General features: G+C 43.4%; 1 protein-coding gene across 1 annotated transcript in view; it reads left to right on the top strand.

Moving 5' to 3' along the window:
- LOC306923713 (teneurin-3) overlaps nucleotides 1-23,256 on the top strand; it is a gene marked incomplete at both ends in the record, with an annotated part of 232,390 nt that overhangs the window by 84,901 nt on the left and 124,233 nt on the right. Inside the window, one exon of the mRNA XM_079501976.1 lies at nucleotides 14,172-14,410. Within this exon, the coding sequence (XP_079358102.1) occupies nucleotides 14,172-14,410 (239 nt within the window). The remainder of the gene's footprint in view (nucleotides 1-14,171; nucleotides 14,411-23,256) is intronic.

Here is a 23,256-nt window from a genome sequence, read left to right as displayed (position 1 = left end):
TCAGAGCTCCGATTGAAAAAGAAAAAGAATATCTGTGTCTCTGATAATACCCTGAGCATGAAACCACAATGTCTAAAGATTGCACCATACTGGTCACACACGCATGCATGCTCACACACACACACACAGACACACACACACACACACACACGCACACGCACGCACGCACGCGCGTGCGCTAGCAACACTGGTACAGCACACCTCCCTGAAGAGAGGGCAGGTGACGATGGTGAGAGAGAGAGAGAACGAGGGAGGAAGTGAAATAGGAAAAGTCACCTAGACTCCGCTGAACATCTGTACTGTAGCCCTCGCTGTCGGCTGGGCAGATTAAAAGGCTCCCGATTATTCCTGCACTCACCTTGAAACGCTCACACTAGCCTAGCGCGGCATGTCAGGCTAAGAGGAGGATTACATTATTCAAAGGACGCTGCCTCTCATAGTTTCAGACATGATCCCTGCAGCCGAGCCAAAACAAAGGGAAAAAAAGATTCTCCCACACATGTTGGTGTCACACACTGAAAATAGCAGATCTACAAGCTAACAACTATTTTTGTCCCCTTTCCCCTTTAGACATTTTTTCCCTCTAATTCTTTCTGCCGTATACACACACTCACGCACGCATGCACGCACACACACACACACACACTAACCCTCTCTTTCTCATGCTAACACATTACACATGCACACAGTCCCACATATACACACACACACACACACACACACACACCCAAACCCTCTCTTTCTCATAGTAACACGTATATGCGCGCGCAAACACACACACGCACACCCTACCCCTCTCTTTCTCATACACATACACATGCGCGTGCGCCCGGACACGCGTGCACACACCACACACATAGCTATTAGTAGAATAATGTGTGTGCATGGGTGTGTGTCTGAATGAGGGATGTGTCCTCTTCACCTCCATCTATTAATCATGTCATCATTTAATCACTTGGTGCCATCAGACAGCGCTATCACATTCCCCTTAATCACCGGCTCAGCTCCACCAGGATCAGTCTCTGTGACTCTGGTGGACTCGTCAGTTGAATAGAATAGTTCACAGTTTCGGCCAGATATCGGATGCACGGTTCTGACAGAAACAGTAACTTTGAAAAAGATCACCAGCACTCACTCGGTCCCTTTAGGATCTCTTATTTATTGAAAAGCCCCGGCAGCAGATCAAACGCGGCGGACGTTTCGGTGGCCTTCGCGCAGAGGAAGGCCAAAACGTCTGCTACGCGTGTCATACATGTGAAATGTTGTGACTGTTCTGTGGACCACAATGGATATAGGCCTCAGGGCTTTATTGTGTTTTTATCCTCAGTGATGATGTTGTGGAAGTTCTGATGTGCTCTTCTTTCATCACCAAATAAAATCGTTCATTTGTTTGTTTGTTCGTTCGTTCATTCATTCATTCATTCATCCATTCACCCATTCATTCATTCATTCATTCATTCATTCATTCATTCATACTGTACACAAAAAGTATTAAATGCAGGCAGTTATTTTTCTTTCTATACACAAAGGCCTTCAAAACCCACCCAGTGCCAAATGGTTATCGGGAGGCAGAGAAAGGGAGAGTTGGAAAAGATTTCCTGTTAATTATGTGCATATTAAAATCTTTCAATTTCCCATTAGGTAATTATTGGATTTTCCATTTCAGGGCAATGAACAGAGATCAAGCAGCATCTGGGAGCGTGTATGAATATCTACCACCGGCCTATTGGCCTTATAATTATAATCATTGTATGGTAATAGATGATCACATAATATAATGATCTCAAGCCGTTGAAGTGCTCTTCTAGTGCACACATTATCGTAGTCAGTGTCATTCCCATTCCCATTCCGTTCTGTATTAAGTGTCCCAGTTGTGCCACTTCTACCTGTCACTCTCCCCTCATGATCTGCCCTCTCATCTACTTTATGTCACATGTGTTACATCTGTGTTGATTGTCCATTGTGTTGACCGTGTGTATACCGTACAAACCCTTGTTAGTCTTTGTCCGACCTGTCCAGAACCCAAACCTGCCTGTCTGCTTGTTTATAAGTTGGTTATAAGGTGTCCAACCTGTTTGTCTGCTTGTATATTAGTGTATCCGTTAGTGTTTCCGTTTTTTGGCTGGGTCTTCCAGTCTGTCTGTCGTCTTGTCAGGCTGTCTGTTAATGCTGCTTTCTCTCTGCCTGTCCGGTTGTACGTACATGTGTCTCCATGTCTGCCTGTCGGGTTACCTGCTCTACCTCTCCTGGCCTGTCTGTCATGTCTAGCCCAGTGGTTCTGCCCTGTCCAGTCTTATCTAATCCTGTTGTATCATGTCCTGTTCTGCCCTGTCTGGTGTTACAGCCCTATCTAGTCCTATCCAGTAGTCCTCCTGCCCTGTCCAATCCAGCTCTAGGCCTGTCAGCCCGTGTCGGAATGACACTGTCCCCGTTCAGTCTTGTCCAGCCCTGTTCTGTCCCCGTTCAGTCTTGTCCAGCCCTGTTCTGTCCCCGTTCAGTCTTGTCCAGCCCTGTTCTGCCTCCTTCCACTATAATGTCAACTTGTGAAAGTTGCATTATAGTTAATCTATGCATGTAAAAGAAATACTAGAAATAAGTGAATCTCTTACTGTAGTTACACCAACATTGTTCTTGTGAAGTAGTTTTGTTCTAATATTGGTGAATATCATAACGACCGCTCTGTCCGTTTAGAGACGAGCCTACTGACCGCTGCTTGGCGATGTGTAACTTCTACAGCAAATGTGAGGTACAGTCGGTAATCACATGCTGCGCTACCGTTCCATCAACTTCCATGGCTCTAAGTAGTAATGCCACGACATACGTTCTAATCATCTAATCCAGTGGTTCTCCAACTGTATTGTGCCAACTTGCCAAGGAGCCTGATATATTTGGCCATGAACCCCCATCTGAAAATGTTTTGTGCCAGGGACCCCCAGAAGAGAAGATTTGTGTTTTTCTTTTTAATGCAAAATTATCATTTTTATTAAAAAATTTAGCTGGAACCTCCTCAAGGACCCCACTTTGAGAACCACTGATCTAAATTATTACGACAATTATTATTAGGGCATGATTCCAGACAGACATTTGCGCTCAACTGAATGCAACTTTCTAGTCTATTTGGTCTGTCTCTCTGCCTGCCTGCCTGATCACCTGCCTGTGAACTCCTGGCCTGACTGTCTTTCCTGATCACCAGTCTGCCTTTGTCTTGCATTGGTTTTTCTATCTGCCCATTTGTGTGTGTGTGTGTGTGTGTGTGTGTGTGTGTGTGTGTGTGTGTGTGTGTGTGTGTGTGTGTGTGTGTGTGTGTGTGTGTGTGTGTGTGTGTGTGTGTGTGTGTGTGTGTGCGCGTGTGCGTGTGCGCGCGCGTGCTTGCGCACTGTCTCAGGCGTTGTGTAAGTTCTGACCTCAATTTCATCTCCGCTGCATATTACAGCATTTGCTGCAGCTCTGACTGCTCCAGATAGTCTGCCCTGTCTCCAGCTCCAAGCGGAGATTAGTCTGCCCTGTCCCCAGATGGCCACTGCCTGGTACCAATACCACTTTTGTTTTATGCTTGCTGAACCACTCCTGTAGTACTCTAGCTCTTAGTTAAGTTAACTATTTTGTTGTCTCGAGAATATGTTTTCGCCCCTTTCAGTCCGTCCGTGTGTGTGACCTTGTTACCCAAGCTAATCTCCGTCACCGTTGGCCCGGTCGCTACAAAACTGCAGACACACTCCCTGGATGCCAATTCCAGACCTCTGGCCCAATAGACCGGCCTCTTATAGCGCCACCATGAGGCAAATTTACTCCCACAGATTGTATCCATACATCACGCAAATCGGTACACACTATATTCATGTGATCAACACACAAACGATTTTCCATATTCCATCCCGATTGGCTAAGATTGGCTTCCAAAATCCGGTTTTGAACAAAATGCCTCAAATCATGAATTTATGTAAAATGTTACACTCACACTGCACCCGCTTTGAATGTTATCACCCCTTAATCAAGAGATTGTTCGTGATCAGAAGCTTAGAATACAGCCAGAATGTGATAATCGCACATACTGGGAAACGTGGAAGTGAAACTATGGGAGCGTTTGCTTTTTGTGACCATGATGGAGGCGCGCCGTCTCTGGTGGCCTTGCGATGGCCACCAGAGCCGACTCAGCGCCGTTCGAGTTGCGTCCGATCTGTGTGAAACCTTGCATGCACACTCCCTAGGGCCTAGAGACCAAGGAAAAACCTTTGACCTGCATTTTCATCTGCCGACTTACTCCTTCAGATTCTGTCCAAAACTCCTGCAAATCGGTAGTATTCGGTAGTCATGTGATCAAGACGGATCTGACCGATATTTCATATTCCATCCTAATTGGCTAACATTGGCTTCCAACGTTTGCAGGATTGGCCCGTTTTGAACAAAATGCCTCAAATCATGAATTTGCTGTCAAAGGCACAAGAAGAAATGGCACCCTTTTCACATTGGAATATCACGCCACCAGGAGGCCACAATACCTGGTGGAAACCTGTGTGCCGATGAGCTTTTTTTCTAGTTACATTTGCGTGTGTGTGTGTGTGTGTGTGTGTGTGTGTGTGTGTGTGTGTGTGTGTGTGTGAGTGTGTGTGTGCGCGTGCCACCTAATCTTGCATACTACTACTAGGCCAATTAGCATTGTATTTGTTGTGCACTAACAGCCAAGTTTTATTTAATCATAATCATCCCTCCAGGCAACAGGATACACATTCTACCAGGCTAACCAGTTACAATATTCCTGTCCCTTTGGCTTATGGGATGTATCGGCCAATTGCAGACAAGTCAATGTTACATTTACAGCAAAATATACATTTATAAACATGGCAATCAAGTAAACAACAAAACTAATTGTGAGAGTCTTAATGTCTGCACACATTCAACTTATTCAGAGCTGTCCAACAGTATATCAGTCTTTTGAGTGCTGACTGCTGACCTTCGGAAAAGCTTGCACCAAAACGAATATAGCCCAATACATCGGTCTTGAAATAACACATGTAAAACATGTTTTGGGTGATGTGATCAGGACGTCCTGGGTGGGAGGAAGACGGTGGAAAGGATGTACTGGATGTACTGGATGTACTGTACTGGCCACATGGATAACATGGCTGTTCTCCATGTACAAATGTAACTGCATACATCACTAGTATTATTAGGGCATGCCTCCTGGTGGAGATTTATGCTTTATTGAGAGCAAATTTAAATGTCTAGTTCTCCATGTTCTCTGTCAGTCCTGTGCTTGTGGATAGTGGGTTGCATCATGTGCCAAAGTAAATTAATATGAATCTCTTACTTAATAATATATGGCACGCAACGGATATCGATGCAGGATGAATGCACAATATCATACCCAGACAGCCAGGGATAGAAACACATCTTTAAATGTACAGGCTTGTTACAAAATTATAATATGAGTCAAGTAGATGTAATAATTAGTTCACTATTGCCAAATAACAAACGTGTGTATTACTCATTCATTACCTGTCATTATATAATAAGAATAACATTGCATTTGCTTTATAATATACTAGACCTGTGCGTGCCCGTCGCAGTCGGCCACCGGCCTACTTGGGAACGATGCAACTTGGGAACCTAATGATATACGTTGCCATAGCACCCGTTTTAACTGTGATCTGTGTGTGTGCCTGTGTGTGAAGCCTGCAAACAATCAATTCGGCCCACTGGCAGAGCCTGATTGGTTGAGAGTCAATTGGCTGAGGCAGAGGCTGGAAATTGCACAGGTGAAAGGAGGTGGCCTCATTAGGCCCACTGGCAGAGCCTGGCCCAGGTGAAAGGAGTTGGCCTCATTAGGCCCATGTGGCAGAGCCTGACCAGAGCCTTTTGTGGTGGTTCTGGAGAACCGTGGGTCCGACCGACTCGATACCTGGCACTGCACTCCCTGTGGGGGTGTGGAACCAGAAGTAGAGTGAGAAACCAGAAGTAGTGATTAATTCACCGGCATTACAGTGAAACGGGTCTCAAAATCATACTGTTGGCACATAAACAAGTGCAAATAAGTGGTTTCTGCCAGTATGTAAAACATTTAGTCCTGGCACTTAGTTTGAGAAAGTAAAATTGTTATGACTCGAGTGTGGTGTGACCCAAAAGCACAGCAAGGAGAGGCAAAGCAGAGTAAAGCCCACCCGGGCGGGTTTTTATTCACAAACACGGGGGGTGAAAGGAGTGCAGTCCGTAGGCTGCTCCACAGAGCTCGGGTCCCGGAAACACTGGAGGGGAGAAGAGAAGGTCGAGTCAATGGCAGGTTCACAGAGTAGAGGAAATAGCACAGTAACGGCGTGACGTTTAACTGTCTAACACTAAAACACTGAGAGCCTAAGTCTGGCTGTCTAACTTTACCAACCGTAGACTGGGGAAGAACTGGCGCCGAGCTGCAGACGGGCCTGGCTTTTGTAGGCTCATCAGGTGATTGCAGACGACATCCAGGTGGGGAGATTGTAACAGGGAGAGAGGTGCTGTGGAGTGCTCTGGAGTCCTCTGGTGGCACTGAAGTGCCCAGAACACCCACAGCACATGGATGTAGAGGTGATGGAGAGCGAACCGTAACCAAAATGGCTGAATTGATGTTACTACCTAATGTATGACGGAAGTTCTCTATTGCCAAAGAAATGGAAAAGGTCCCCAATAGTTGTGTAGTACAATGACGATGATGTTGATTTTTTCATATTGCTATTGATATATAAATTTCTTCCCCATTTTGTTTATGTGCTAAAAGTGTTATTTTCAGACCTGGTTCAAACAACACCATGATTAGATTGACTACTTCTAGTTCTTCACTCACAGAGCACAAAAGCATCAGAAAAAGCTGATCAACAAATTTGTACTTGTATCATGTCCAGGTACAGTAGACAGTACATCGTTCTACCAAAGTTCAATATCACTTTAAAGGCCTGTCATTTCATTAGTTACTAGATGCACTTTTCCATTGGCTCTACAGTACAGGGAAGCTGACTGCATATTCATTGTGATTCTGACAGTGATGTGTTGTAACCTTTAAATGCATTCCCTGGTCTGCCTATGTCAATCACAGCCCACCGTCCAAATCTGACTCAGACGATCCAAACATGACATTTGTTCTTGTAGTCAGGAAATTGATCAGAGGACATTTTTATCCCAACATTAGCCCTGCAGGCTAGAAACATGAAACGTGAAATAAGATAAGATAACCATTTAGGCCTAAGGCCGATTCTAAAAACGCCTCTAAATCCTGACCTAAGTTTTCTGAAAAACTTCAAATATTTATATAGCAGCATCATTTTTTTTTACATTTTTGAATACTGTACATACTGTACAGAACCCCAAAATGGGGGTAAAACACCAAAAGGGGTTCCCCTTTTGGTGCTCCGATGGTACAGTGGTAAAGTTCCTGCCCACACCACCACAGAGGTTGTGGGTTCGAATCCACAGTGGTGTATCCCACTTTGTCGGGCATCTAAGCAAACACAATTGGCCTGTGTTCAAGGGAGGGAAGCCGGACAGGGAGGATGATATTGGTTATAACATACTCCTAGGCTGGGGCAGCACCAGACAGCAGGGAGCTACTGTAGTGTTGCGGGAAGAGTTGTCCTCCCGGTGGGGTCTCCACACTGGCAGATTAGTTAGGAGGATACAACAGCAGTGACAACACAGAAATGTGTGTGGGGAGGAATTAATTGGCTTAACAACTAAATTGGGGAGAAAATGAGGGTTAAAATAATTGGATATAAATAAGCAAACATCTACACTGTAGTGTAGATTCTACAGTATAATCAGTTTGTGTGCCACAGCCTCTGCCTCAGCTCACGTTGCGGCATTCAGAGTATGGGTTTTATGCCGTTCAGGCTATGGGTTTTATGGGTAAGTCTCCCATTGGCTTAGAGGCAGCCTAGAGACCATGCTGGCAGCCAATCATGAAAAAGTGGTCGCTATACTAGAGGTAGTAGTAAATGTAGTCCAGGCGCTTTTCAAGTACCTGGCAAAAGGCTATCATAGCAGCAACAGCAGTGAGAACAAAACATCAAACCAAAAATAAATAGATAAATAAACTCTCAACACTAAAAATACAACACTTTAAGGCTGATTCATGCTTCTGATGTCATTCTACAAAACCTAATGTTTACATTCTCTCAAATTCATTTCGTGGTATGGTACGCTCGCCAAGAGCATATTTGCACTAGGAAGGCTCTGCATTATTGAGAGGAAGATTAGGTCAGAAGAGGTAGAGACAATAGAGAGACTTCTGAGTGAATGCATCATGATCCCGGCTATACCAACCACAGTTCTTGCTGCATATCCCTAGATCCCAAACAGATTTGACGTGGCATTGTTGTTTGGATCATGACCCATAGGTTTCACTTCACTTCACATATATGCCGATGTAAAACATGTGATGAAATATCTTATCTCTAATGCATGTGTTCCCATGAAATGGAATTCTTAGTCAGCTCGGCTCAACAGGCCAAGTCCCAGAACTCCACAACGATGCACATGCTTGCTCGCTCAGGGTGGCAGAAGGTATTTATTTTCCCCTAAGCATAGCTCCTGAGGTAGTGCTTTCTCCCAGGTGACATACCGTCTCCAACAGCTCTAGGGATTATGTATATGTATATGTATATGTGTATGTATATGTGTATATATATATAGATATATATTTTTTGAGTGGTGTAAACCACTCCAACAACTGGCTTTGTACCCGTGTCTGTTCGTACCAATTTTTTTTTACCCGTGTCTGTTCGTACCAAACCAAATCACACCCCTGTGAACTGAGTGGTGTAAGGTCTTATATAGACTGATCAGCTGTGGTCTGACGTAATGTCTGACATAATGAAATCACACCCGTGTGAACTGGGTGACCATAGCAACCATGCTCATTTTTTGGTACGAACAGACAGACAGACAAACTAACAAAGCCAGTTGTAGGAGTGGTTTACACCACTCAAAAATGAGCATGGTTGATATGGTCACCCAGTTCACACGGGTGTGATTTCATTACGTCAGACATTACGTCAGACCACAGCTGATCATTCTATATAAGACCTTACACCACTCAGTTCACACGGGTGTGATTTTTGAGTGGTGTAAACCACTCCTACAACTGGCTTTGTTAGTTTACGTGTCTGTTCGTACCAAACAATGAGCATGGTTGTTATGGTCACCCAGTTCACACGGGTGTGATTTCATTACGTCAGGCATTACGTCAGACCACAGTTGATCAGTCTATATAAGACCTTACACAACTCAGTTCACACAGGTGTGATTTTTGAATGACACTTTAATATCATCATGTACTTGTACAAGTGCGTTGTCATGTGTCACTTTGGAAGGCAATCTTAGCTAATCAGTATAGAATCTGAGAAATCCAACAGGCTCGTCTTGATCACATGACTACAGAGATCATGTGTACCGATTTGCGTGAGATTTGGATTAAATCTGTGCGACTAACATAAACAATGTGTTTTGCAGAAATCGGCCTCATGGTGGCGCTATAACCGGCAGATGTGGAGGGATGCAGGGAAAATATTTTTCCATGGCCTCTAGGGAGTGTGCATACAAGTTGTTGATGCAGTTATAGGTAAAAACAGGAATTGGCCTGTTATAGCGCCACCGTGAGGCTGATTTGGGAAAATAATTGTGGCATGTCGTCCTCGGCCTAGTGGAAATGTGCGTGTATAATTTCATGGAAATTGGACATGATTTGTGGCATTTTGTTCGAAACGGACCAATCATGTGAGCTTTGGAAGCCAATCTTAGCCAATCAGGATGCAAGATGGGAAATTGTGCAGATCTGTGTTGATCACATGACTATGGAGATAGTGTATACCGAATTGTGTGATGTATGGATAAAATGTGTACGAGTTATCTACATAAATGTGTTTTGCCTAAATCGGCCTCATGGTGGCGCTATAACAGGCCGTTGAGGAATATTTGGGGCAGAGGTTCGTCGTTGGCATCCAGGGAGTGTGTGTGCACAGTTTGGCATGGATCGGGCCAACGGTGCCGGAGATTAGCTGATAACGGACGGACGGAAGGACGGAAGGACACACACACACGGACGGAGTGCAAAACATACTCTCTTCCCATGCCTTCGGCTTGGTGGAGACAATAATTGGCTATAAATAAGCAAACATCTACAGTATAATCAGTTTGTGTGCCACAGCCTCTTTATGCCGTTCAGGCTATGGGTTTTATGGGTAAGTCTCCCATTGGCTTAGAGGCAGCCTAGAGACCATGCTGGCAGCCAATCATGAAAAAGTGGTCGCTATACTAGAGGTAGTAGTAAATGTAGTCCAGGCGCTTTTCAAGTACCTGGCAAAAGGCTATCATAGCAGCAACAGCAGTGAGAACAAAACATCAAACCAAAAATAAATAGATAAATAAACTCTCAACACTAAAAATACAACACTTTAAGGCTGATTCATGCTTCTGATGTCATTCTACAAAACCTAATGTTTACATTCTCTCAAATTCATTTCGTGGTATGGTACGCTCGCCAAGAGCATATTTGCACTAGGACGGCTCTGAATTATTGAGAGGAAGATTAGGTCAGAAGAGGTAGAGACAATAGAGAGACTTCTGAGTGAATGCATCATGATCCCGGCTATACCAACCACAGTTCTTGCTGCATAGCCCTAGATCCCAAACAGATTTGACGTGGCATTGTTGTTTGGATCATGACCCATAGGTTTCACTTCACCTTCAACATATATGCCGATGTAAAACATGTGATGAAATATCTTATCTCTAATGCATGTGTTCCCATGAAATGGAATTCTTAGTCAGCTCGGCTCAACAGGCCAAATCCCAGAACTCCACAACGATGCACATGCTTGCTCGCTCAGGGTGGCAGAAGGTATTTATTTTACCCTAAGCATAGCTCCTGAGGTAGAGCTTGCTCCCAGGTGACATACCATCTCCAACAGCTCTAGGGATTGTCATGTGTTGGCGCTTGTGTAATAGAAAATGGTGGAAATTATCCCACGTTTTCAAGTCACCCATTGTTCTTCTGGGCTTCTATTAATTAATCAGTAACTAAAACTCAGTTATATCTATCTATCTATCTATCGATCGATCGATCGATCGATCGATCGATCGATCGATCTATAAATGCACCATGTGTCTGTCTTTCTGTCTGTCTGTATGTCTGTAATCCACGTAACTCAAGAACCGTTCGCCCCACCGATTTAAAATTCGACACACACGTTCCACACCCTTCACAGGGGGTGCAGTGCCTGGTATTGAGTCGGTCGGGCCCACGGTTGTCCAGAATCGCCCCCAAAAAGGCCACTGCCCGGGCTCTGGACAGGGCCCCTGCCCATGGTCCATATATGGAGCTGGCCTGTTCTGACATCACACCACTCCATATTTGGGCATGCCTGACACAGAACTCCATAAACTGTTCTGGCATCACAACACTCAATATAGACAGATGGGTGATTTTATTTTATTTTATTTTGATTTTTATTAAGGATCCCCATTAGCTGGTGCCAAGGCAACCAGCTAGTCTTCCTGGGGTCCACATACAAAACATACAAATACAATTAAAAATACAAAATTCTTAAATGTCAGTACTCAAAACAAACGATACAAAATAAAAAACTTGAATTAACAAATACAAATAACTGAAGTTACATGATTACAGGAAGTTAAAAGCAACGAAAGTACAAAAACACTTCACAGTGTCAAATGCAATTTTAGCTCATTTTTAAAAGTTAATTTACTGTAAATGGGTGGAACGGGTACTCTGCGTTTCCGGTTGTCCAGAACCAGCACAAAAGCCTCATTTGGCATGCTTGACAAATAACTCCATAAAAGGGACATAATAACTGGGTGGGGCATGCATTTCCGGTTGTCCAGAACCAGCACAAATGCCTCTGCTGGGATCTGGACCTGATCACCCCTATATCTCCATATAATTATGGATCTGGCCTCATCACAACACAACTTTTTAATCTGAAGAAATTATAAGGTAACAAAATGAAAAGTGAATGTATTATTTACCACTGCTGGCCCTGCCTGGACCAGAGTCTCTAGATTAGGCATTTCATTGTGAACTGAACAACTCCATACTCAAAATGGGCACGTAGCATTTCGAAAAGCTAAAAAAATCCTGGATTAGGGAAACCATTTATGAAACATGGTCAACTAATCTGGTTTCGCTGGCCTGTACTCGACCTGAAGACATTTTGTCTGGTAATCTGTAAGTAGTGGCAAGAGTATAGGAACAGGGCTTAATTCGTTTACTTAAGAGGTTTTCATCAGGGGTTTAAAAGCTAATAGGACGATTGCCCCTCACTGCATTTGATTAAACTCTCTTAATTACCCCAGGTATAATGGGCTATTAGCAGCGGCCCTTGCTGCGAAAGGGCAAGTGGGAGTTGATTGTTTTTTATGAGGTTCCCATGTCAGGATTAGGCAGGATATTAACACCCTCAACCAGCTAAGAAAAGGAAGTGATCTGTACAAATATTAGTGTTTCAGAAGTATAGGGAGATTAGGGACATTGGCTGGGTTTCCCAACACATTTTGTGTTGCACGTAGCTTGAACACACCCCTCTAGGCGCATGGCAGCCAATTAGACACTATGTCCTTTTTTGGGAAACACTGTCAAACACAACATAGAAATTGACAAAGGAGTTGGCCTCTTGACAACCAAGACTAGAATACAGACATACCTGTCCTCATTGCGCACGTAAGGCCTCCTGCATGAATACATTTAGAAGCAAACCTGTTTCCCTAAAGCCTCTCCTACACACACCTGTCGACATGTGGCAGTATAGTAAAACCATTCACAGAGAAATGTGTGATGTGAGTGGTGACTTTCTTCATTTCATTTAAATATAAACATTTTGAAACATGTTTAGGCCTACTTCAGCATCAAAGAAATTAAATTGCCATATATCATTTTTGTGAAGAGTGAAGAGAGCCTACTGTCAGCTGTCCAGCAGTCCAAATATTATTAAATTAAATTTCAGAGGCGAAGTGATGTCGGCAACGTAAATGTAGGCCTATATGAAAATACTACTCTCCCATTGTGCAAGTGAATTAAATTGAATAACATTCAATTGTGGGTTAATAAATAAATAGGTCTACAAGGAGGTTAAATGAGAGGCTATTGTGCAGTCAAAGTTACCAATACAAGCTAGTTAATTCAGCATTCTTTTTTGACTGGTCAGGCCGGTATCATGGTAGGCCTCAGGCCTACCATAGGCCTCAGGCCTACCATACCAGGCCTCAGGCCTACCATTGCGTGGCACATCTATGCACGTAATATCTATGTTCACAGTGAAAGGGGGTGTTGTTGAGAAGAACCACATGCATACTCACTATGCATGTTTCCTTTGGGAAACCCAGCCATTATATTTATAAACAAATCTCCCATTTTCTGCATGGAGAATAAATCATAAGCCTTCAGAGACGGACATATGCATGCCCACATTTTACCGGAGGGTTCAAGGTTCAATGCCTTGCATGTGAAAGTGGACAGATTAACGTGATGTTCTGTAAAGTTCAGGGATTCATTGAAAGTAAAATTCTCTTTATGAACAGTATGGAAGCAAACACTTTTATCTTGGACACTTCAAATAAGACACTGGTATACTTGGGGTCCACCAGGGGTCTGTACTTGGCACCTCCTTTGTTCCCTCTGCACCAAATCTCTTCAGCAGAAATGGCCGATGTACAGTACAAGCGGTTTCACTTAGTAGAACCAGTAGAAACAGACCCTTCTTTATGGTTAATTACAAAACACACATATCATGATAATTGAAAGAACGTACAGACTGAAAACTTGAAAGTATTTATGAAAATGTTTACTAAAGGTAATATAACCAAGTGCATATTCCGGTCAAATACCCCTAGAATGGCAGGTAAATTATTCCGCAACCAACAGGAAGGGTTTGTGTGGTTACATCTGCACATAGCAGGGCTGACTGACGTTTGTGTCTCCCTTCAGAGTCAAGATCTGAGGAAGACGCTTCCTGAAACATCAGTCACCCCTGCAATATATGCAGTGCGCAATGTGCAGACTTATGTTGGTAGACTAAGTACCCAGTTAAAACAAAAAGTTTTTGCTTTATACTTATGTCCTTTCCTCAAAACTTGCCTGCATATGCCTTGTCATGATAATTCATAGTTGTGTTTTTATCCTTTTGTCTTCGTAGGCACTTTCTCTTTAAAACCGGAACAGGAACGACGCCTTTCTTCGGCACGGCAACTCCAGGTTACACCATGGCCACAGGAGCGGTTTACTCCACGCCGACAAGACCCTTGCCCAGAAACAGCCTCTCCAGGGGGGCATTTAAGTTCAAGAAGTCCCCTAAACACTGCTCCTGGAGGTGTACCGCCCTGATAGCTGTGGGCGTGGCTGTTGTCCTGTCAATCATTCTCTGCTACTGTATAGGTGAGCAATCTCTCTCTCTCCCCCTCTCTCTCTCACTCTCTCCCCCTCTCTCTCTCACTCTCTCTCTCTCTCTCTCTCTCTCTCTCTCTCTCTCTCTCTCTCCTACATCTTTATCATGCAGTTATTCAGAGCAGTGATGAAGTGTCATGTCAAACCTTTGTGGTTATCACAAATAAACCAAAACTCCTCCAGCCAATCAAATTTGAGTATTCACTCAGTTTATGGCAGGAACAATACAGGCAGAACGGTAGCTACATTACCATTTTGATGTTAAAATATGTATTTCTTTCTCTGGGAAAAGAGTGATGTCTCGCTTTAACTGAGATGAAAGGTGCCAGCAGAGTGAACCATCTGTTTGACACTCTGTTCAGTCAGAGCAGAACAGATGACAGACAAGCCGACGCCAGACTCTTAATCTATATAAAGTTTGATCTCTGCCGGTGCATTTCTACTTTGCTTCCTCCTCTTGCTGAAATGGCAGATGTCCTCCGATACGATTCAGCTCTGACTAAAGCCATCAGTCTGCGTTTGTGTCGCTGTCACAGCGTTCGGCAATGAGACATTCCCATCTGCATTTTCATCTGACAAGGCCATGCATCATCTCTGAGTTGTTCTCATCCAGAATGTGACATGCCCAGGTGGGGTTCCCTCTACATATACACACCAGGGGGATTAAACATGGACTCCATTGGATCGCCCATATGGAACCATCAAAGACAAATACAAACTAGACCACCTCCTGTCCTTAAATCAAACATTTCCGGTTCTGTGTGCTTAAATCTTGAACAAAACCTTGGCCCATGGGAAGAAGAGTTATTCATGAGTCAGAGGTGGAACTATCTATCTCCATGTCAGACAGGAAGCCCCCGGAAGAGATGCTCACCTTTCCCCACCCCCTCTCTCAAGAAGTGTCTTATTTTGTTTTACTCTCTGTCAGAGCTGACTTCTTGCTAACCTTTATAGTCTTGACCACAGCAATAAAAGTGCTGCAGATTCATCTCTTCTTCTGCCCTCTCCTGTCATCCAAGCCCTTAATCTTACTGTGACTTTCCCCCAGAGCAGATATATAAGGCCTCCTCCGCCGCAGACAGAGGAGAAGATGTGACACAGTCGTATAAGGAGAAATAATGTCCATGTTGGGAAGATGCTATTACTGCTGGTTTATTGTTGAATAGAGAGGAGGGGAGATCTCTTCATAAGGCAGGGGTCATAAAGATATTACATCAATATCAACACACGCAGACCCTTTATGCGTTCCCTGACTGTGTTATTCTTTTTTTTATTTATTCATGATGTCCTGTTGTTGGAATAAGTGGTTAGATGATGCTCCTGTGACACAGCGGGTCTCGGATTCGCCAGCTATCTTATCTCCTATAATACTCACAACAAAATGCACTGGGCTTATGCCAGTAGGAACCTGGGCTTCAGATCAGTTGAATTAGTCATTTCAAGTAACACCTCTTGTCAATTCGATACAGGTACCCTGTGTTGTCTCTTCCCAGACATCAGTCACTGGTTTAATTTGTCGGTTTGTTGTGTGTCGGGAGTTGTAATTGTTTTGGCCTGATTCCTAAGTCAGTACGCGTAGGCTTTCGTGTGTTTGTGTGAGTGTGCGTGTGTATGCGCGCGTGTGTACACATGCATGCGCACGTGAGTGTGTTCTTCTACTTCTGTCAGCAATTCACCTTTGCAGTCAGTCTTAAATATAGCCTACCCAGAACTCTAGGATGCAGTGCATGGGGGGCTCATGCATTGCCTCATGCACTGCATTTCGAGTTTATCTAACTTCTGAGTGAAACAGGATAGGTAGGCAGGACATAGCGTTGGGAGGAATTACATTTAAATGTTGAAAGGAGGTTGTGTTGTAACATTTTTTAATACAGTTATTTAGCTGCACAATATGACCAGGGATGTGATCTAAATGGGTTAAAAGGGCATTTTCCATTTAATCTCAAATAACACAAAAACACTCACTCATGGTGAGGCTAATAGCCTACCCTAACGTTTCTAAGGTTAAGCCCTAGCAAAAGCTGAAGATGTTAGTAATTAAATAAACAATACGTTTCATTTAGTTGTTTAATAGCTAACACTAACTAATAATACTCACTCATAGTGAGGAAAAAAAGCTATGACCATTTTTTGTAAACCACACCACAGACAACCTATAAAGGCAACATTTTCCACATTTCATTATGCTTTAAGTAGCATGTGACATGTCAAACTAGAGGGTTTTCATGATTCTGAATCCATTCCAAGCATTAGTTTTACACCAAAAAAAACCTTGTGCCGACCTCATCACATTTGTGCCGACCTCATCACATTTGTGACGAGTGTTTTTCGTGCAAAACTAATGCTTGAAATGGATTCAGAATCATGAAAACCCCCTAGTTTGACATACAGTCACATGCATGATGAAATTTGGAAAAGGTTGCCTTATATGTCTATGGTGTGGTATACAATAACTTTTTTTCGCGATGTTTCAGGCAGAGCAGGCCTCTTATTCTCTGGACCTTAATGACCAAATGACCAAATTTTGGGCCTGTGGCTCCCCGGCTAGTAGGACAAAAAGTACAGGTCCATCTCAATGAATTAGAATATTTTGTAAAAGTTCATTTTCTAATAATTCAAAAAGTGAAACTTTCATATATTCTCAATTCATTGTGTATAAAGTTACATTTAAAACCTTTTTTTGTTTTAATCTTGATGATTATGGCGTACAGCACTTTTTATCCCACGATTTTGCAACCCATTTTTTTCACCCAGTATCAATTATACTTGCTACATAAGCTACACTTCCTCTGCCAACCTGGGGGGGGGGGGGGGGGGGGGGCAGCAGACTGACCTCATGCTTCCTTCTATGCATGAGGAGTCCAAGCTGCTTCTTTTCACCTGACAGGGTGGAATTTCCCCGTTTGGATGTAGCGCGTGGAAGGAACACGTTATTCCGACCAGTTCCTTTCCCCAGCCCCAGCTGGCCAGAGGGAGGTAGTTTAGAGACCAGGATTACTGCATGTTTTTTGTGAGGGTACCTACCCTAGGGGACAGGGGGAGGACATGCACACTCCACACAGAAAGGCCCTTTCGCCAACCCCGCCTCGGGTATGGGCACTGATGACGCAGAGGAGGGAACACGCCCCCAGCGCCCACAACGTCCCCAGCGGGAATCGAACCCAGGACCTTCTAGCTGTGCGGCGACAGCACTACCGACTGTGCCACCGTGCCCCATGAGCTGTATGTGCCCCTTTATTTTCATGAGCTGTATGCCATAATCATCAAGATTAAAAAAAAAAAAAGGTTTATACTTAACTTTATGCACAATGAATTGAGAATATATGAAAGTTTCACTTTTTGAATTATATTACAGAAGAAAATGAACTTTTACAAAATATTCTAATTCATTGAGATGGAGCTGTATATTCAAAAGGGGATCTTTGATAATGACATGAAAGAAAATGAGAAAGGAGTTCTTGTCTTGACTCAGCACTCCTGATCTCGGGCGAGAACAAAATGCAAGTCGAGGAGGCTCTCAGTTCTGAACTCACCAAAATCCGTACTTGGCTTACCGATAACAAACTTTTCGGTTCTAAACATTCCCTCAGTAAGGTCAACGTAAATTACTCCAAGGTTAAAGTTGATGACATAGACATAGTAATCTCCAGCAAAGAAGAGATTACATATTTGGGCTGTATTCTCGACAACAAGCTGACAGGTGAAAACATGGTAACAAAGATGATCAAAAATGTAAATCTTTTGTCAACGAAAGTGCTCTCAAAACTCTAGAGGGAGCTCTAATTCAGCCCTCCTTTGACTAAGCTTCCACCTCTTCTTCAGCATCACAATGTCACCCAGAATCAATAAATCCCTTATGGCCACTGACGTAATTGACGTAATCGTTTAATTCCCTGTAATCGGGGGCTTAATGTAGCAAAATGTAGCAACTTTTAGCTTGTTTGGCTAACGGCCGATGTAATATACCTAAAACCGTCCGAAATCCACGCGTGCACGCTCTCGCGGTCTTTATGTGCATCGCTGCGTAAAATGCGATATTTTGGGCTTGATTAGAGCTTAATTTGACTTAGTTATTAAAATCAACGATGATCGCTTAGCATCCCGGACATCTGACAGTGCAGCACAGTCCAAAACTACTACCGGATGTTATTGTTCGTTGAACCGGAAGTGACATCGCCAGATTCGCTCTATTTGGTCAAAATCGGCATAATGGTGACGTTACCGCCACCATCAGGACTGGGTGGCAATAGAACAATCTGTGATATACACACTATATCTCATTCTGACACGGCAATCCTATAGTATTATAATACTATATGTTTTGGGAGGTCTGAAGCTTAGTTTTAACTGGCTTATGGCCAGCCTAATTAACAGTGGATTGTGCGTTCTGCCTGCACTATTCATATGTTTAATTCGTCATTTTAATGCCAGTAGAAAAATCTGTGATATACACACTATATCTCATTCTGACACGGCAATCCTATAGTATTATAATACTATAGGATTGCCAGTTAAAACTAAGCTTCAGACCTCCCAAAACTCAACTACTTCTCGGGCTGGGGCCCATGACCCATCTCTTATGGGCTGGGGCCCATGACCCATCTCTTATGGGCTGGGGCCCATGACCCATCTCTTATGGGCTGGGGCCCATGGCCCATCTCTTATGGGCTGGGGCCCATGACCCATCTCTTATGGGCTGGGGCCCATGACCCATCTCTTATGGGCTGGGGCCCATGGCCCATCTCTTATGGGCTGGGGCCCATGACCCATCTCTTATGGGCTGGGGCCCATGACCCATCTCTTATGGGCTGGGGCCCATGACCCATCTCTTATGGGCTGGGACCCATGACCCATCTCTTATGGGCTGGGGCCCATGACCCATCTCTTATGGGCTGGGGCGCATGACCCATCTCTTATGGGCTGGGGCCCATGGCCCATCTCTTATGGGCTGGGGCCCATGACCCATCTCTTATGGGCTAGGGCCCATGACCCATCTCTAGTCTAAACTGGCTCCGGTTAGAGGACAGAGTTAAAGCTGATATAGATATAGGTTTCCAGTGTTTGTACACAGAATTCAAATAGCTCCACCCCCCCCTCCCCCTGTCATTCTATTGGCCGAGCCAGGTCACTTCAGGCTATGGGATTGTTGTTGCTGCTGGGAGGGACGCTATGGATATTGCGCTCGTATGGCTAAATATGCCATTAAAAAATTATGAATTTCTATCGATATCTTAGTTACAACTAGAAAAAGTGCCCTTCCGGGCACAGGTCTCCACCAGTGTGTGTGATGTTTGGCAAAATGTGTAGGAGTAATATATAAACGTGTGTGTGTGTGTGTGTGTGTGAGATGCGGCTTGGCCTGTTGTAGCGCCACCATGAGGCTGATTCAAAAACTGTCATGTGGCATTTCTTCCTCGGCCTAGTGGGAATGTGCGTGCACAATTTCACGGAAATCACACGATGTGTTCATGATTTGCAGCATTTTGTTTGAAACTGAGCACTCCTGCGAACTTTGGAAGCCAATCTTAGCCAATCAGGATGGAGTCTGAGAAATCTGAAAGACCTGTTTCGTTGAATGGCTCTAGAGAGACTGTGTACCAATTTGTGTGATGTTTGGACAAAATCTGTAGGTGTACTGTCCAAAAACTTGTTTTGCACAAAGCAGCCTCCTGGTGGCGCTATAACAGGCCGTTCTGGAAAATGTGGGGCAGAGGTTCATCGTTGGCATCCAGGGAGTGTGTGTGCAAAGTTTGGCATCGACCGGGTTAACGGTGCCGGAGATTAGCTGGTAACAGACGGACGGAAGGACACACACACGGACACACGGACACACACACACACACACGGACGGAGTGCAAAACATACTCTCTCCCCATGCCTTCGGCCTGGTGGAGACAACAATGACATTGAGTTGACATGTTTTTTTAAGGGTAACTGTAGCATAATCGCAATATCACACGAGTGACACGACGAGTCCCGCAAATGAGGAAGTAGGAAGTAGCGGAGGAGACTCACTGGCTCTCAATTCAATTCTCCTTTATTTGTAATCGTGCATATAAAACATATATTGCCCCTCAAATGCCCCAGGCACTACAGCATCGTTCATGTGAACTACTCTGTCCACGGTTATTCATTGCAATGAAGAAAAATCGCTATGATGATCCGTGACGGCTTGTCACCGTTGGCGAGCACGGGTTGAATGCATGCTTCAAGCCGGCCGGACCACCCAACCATGAATGCGCTATACATAGCGATTCTCATAATTTCAATAGGCTTACATATTAAATCATAAACATACTATTTCACATGAACAATGGTGAAACTAAGATATGGGCATAATATTATACATTGCAATGAAATCGCATCACATTTTCATTATAATACTGCTGGGTTGAACACACCGTCACAGCCTCACGCTGCAATTGGCTAAAAGTTGAAATCCCCCCCGACGTCCCGACTAGTAAACTGTAGTGCAGGAGTAGGCAACCTTTATTATCAGAAGAGCCATTGTTGGCCCAAAAACATATTACAATTCTATCTGGAGCTGCAAAATATATGTTTGCTTAAATAAAGCAAACTTTAATTATTTGTGATTTTGCTGGTCTTTCAATATTACCTTTTATTGTTTGCTAATTTCTCAAAGTATATCAAGTATACTGTACCTTAGCCAGCAGCATTGGTGGTGAAAACAAACAAAGATGTCTTATCATTAATACATTCTTCTATTCTTCTATTTTCCTTCATTAAATTGGATTCTTATTTTTATCTGGTGTATAGGCAACATTGTTTTGCAATATGCAAAATGAAAGAATAACTTTATGCCTACTACAAATTCAATAATAAATTATGATCAAATGTAAAAAAGGAAAAGAAAACCTCTTATTCCTTTTCATACTTCTTTGCCGTAGCAACTGGGAGCCACGGGAGAGGGCCTATAAGAGCCACATGTGGCTCTAGAGCCGCAGGTGGATATAAACAGTGCATTCAGCCAGAGGGGACCAAAGGGAGAGTGTGCTGTTGCAGGAGAACACATCAGCATCATAATATAGGGAAAGATAGATGGAAAAAAGGACAAAAAAAATACATTTATTTAAATTTTTGGCTGAAAATCTGTCTATATCACCTTTAAGCAATTGAAAATGTGTTTGACATTCAAAATTGTAAATGCAGCCTTGCCCTCAATGCCCTCAGTACCCCGGCCGCATACCTGACTAACTACCTCAAAAGAGTGAGTGACAGCCACAATACTAGAGGGAGCGGAAACAATAATCTGGTACCACCCACTTCCAAAACAAATATCTCCTTCTACAACACAGCCACCCAGGCTTGGAATGCCCTGAACCCCTCCGTCAAAAAAGGGAGATCACTTACATCTTTTAAAACAAGACTAAAAATCCACCTTTCAGTAGACCCAAGGGAGAGGAAATGATCCTTCCCCCAGGTGACCACACCCCCCTTCCTTTTCCCCCAATCTGTGCATACAGTTTTTAATTTTTTCCTGAAATGATTTAGATTTGTTGTTATCGATGATTTTGAATTGTCATGTCTATGAATTGATTGCATAGGGCCTAAATGGAAACAAGACTGCAAGGACTTTTTTTGGTGCTATCCCTTTAGAACTGAGTGTTTGACTGTACTCTGTTGCTGTTTTTACATTTATGTTCAATAAACTATTAAATCAATCAATCAAACCCACACACAGTCAGGAACTTCATTCAACGATTCGGTCGGATCTGGACAGACAATCGTCAATCATTTTCTGTCCTGATGAAAGTCTAACGACCGAAACGAATTAAGAGCAACATTCTTTGCAAGTTCCTGACAGTGTGCGGGTCCTTTTCTTTGATGTCATGATCAGAGATCCCCTTTTGGCTGCTTATTAACTAACAATAATGGTTAGTTAAAGTAATAAAAGCCCCTGTTTAGTATTCTCAACCACAGACAAAAAATCCAACAAGAGCTGTTTTTTGGACACCTCGTACCACACTATTAACTTACATCACCTTTAAATTACTCTAACACTCAGGATGTTACAGTTATGCAGCCGTATTACAGGGTTTTGCAGTCACTTCACTTTGCGGCTCAAGTAATGTTTACATTGAACTTACATTGACCCTGAGAAAACATATTCAACTGAGAGACCCAAAGTACTGAGTCTGCATATTCAATCTCTGTCTCAATGGGCCCTTTCCTCGTACACCAATATCCTCTTATTATTATTCATAATTTGAATGCATACATCACATGAGCTGGTGCATGGGAAATGCACTTTGTATATGCTGTCTGCAGTAACCCAGATAAGCTCTTATCTCTGCTATAAAATTCATGATAAGATATCTTGGATATTCCAGTATTATCTGGAATTACAGTATGAGAACATGACTTGTGTTCAATTGTAGGGCTGCTACTATTGATTATGTTCTGTCGATTCGTTTTTCGATTCATTGCATAATCAACATTACCACATTAAAAAATATATATGAGAGAGAGAGAGAGACGCACGCACGCATGCATGCACGCACGCACGCACGCACGCACGCACGTGCATGGCCTATAGCATGGCCTATAGCATGGCCACTGGGACCATCATCACCTGGCCTTTCTGTTCTAAAGGCTGGAAGAGCAAAGATGGGAAGAAGTCCCATTCACTTTGTTATTATAGGTGCACATAAATAGCATTTCCAAAATAAGATAGTGGGATATGAGCCAGTATGCTGGATGTTGTGCATAGAGCAGCTGCATACTGCTCAGCCTGATGGCATCGCTGATTATAGTCCCGGTTCTCTGGTTTCTAGCTCACAGAGAGACATTCTCACCTTCCATAAATATTAATCCAG

Source organism: Electrona antarctica (assembly GCF_951216825.1).
Source record: "Electrona antarctica genome assembly, chromosome: 1".
In the NCBI taxonomy this organism is placed as follows: domain Eukaryota; kingdom Metazoa; phylum Chordata; class Actinopteri; order Myctophiformes; family Myctophidae; genus Electrona; species Electrona antarctica.
The sequence above is the reverse complement of the archived record's forward strand: the minus strand, read 5'-3'. Positions and strand labels throughout refer to the sequence as shown.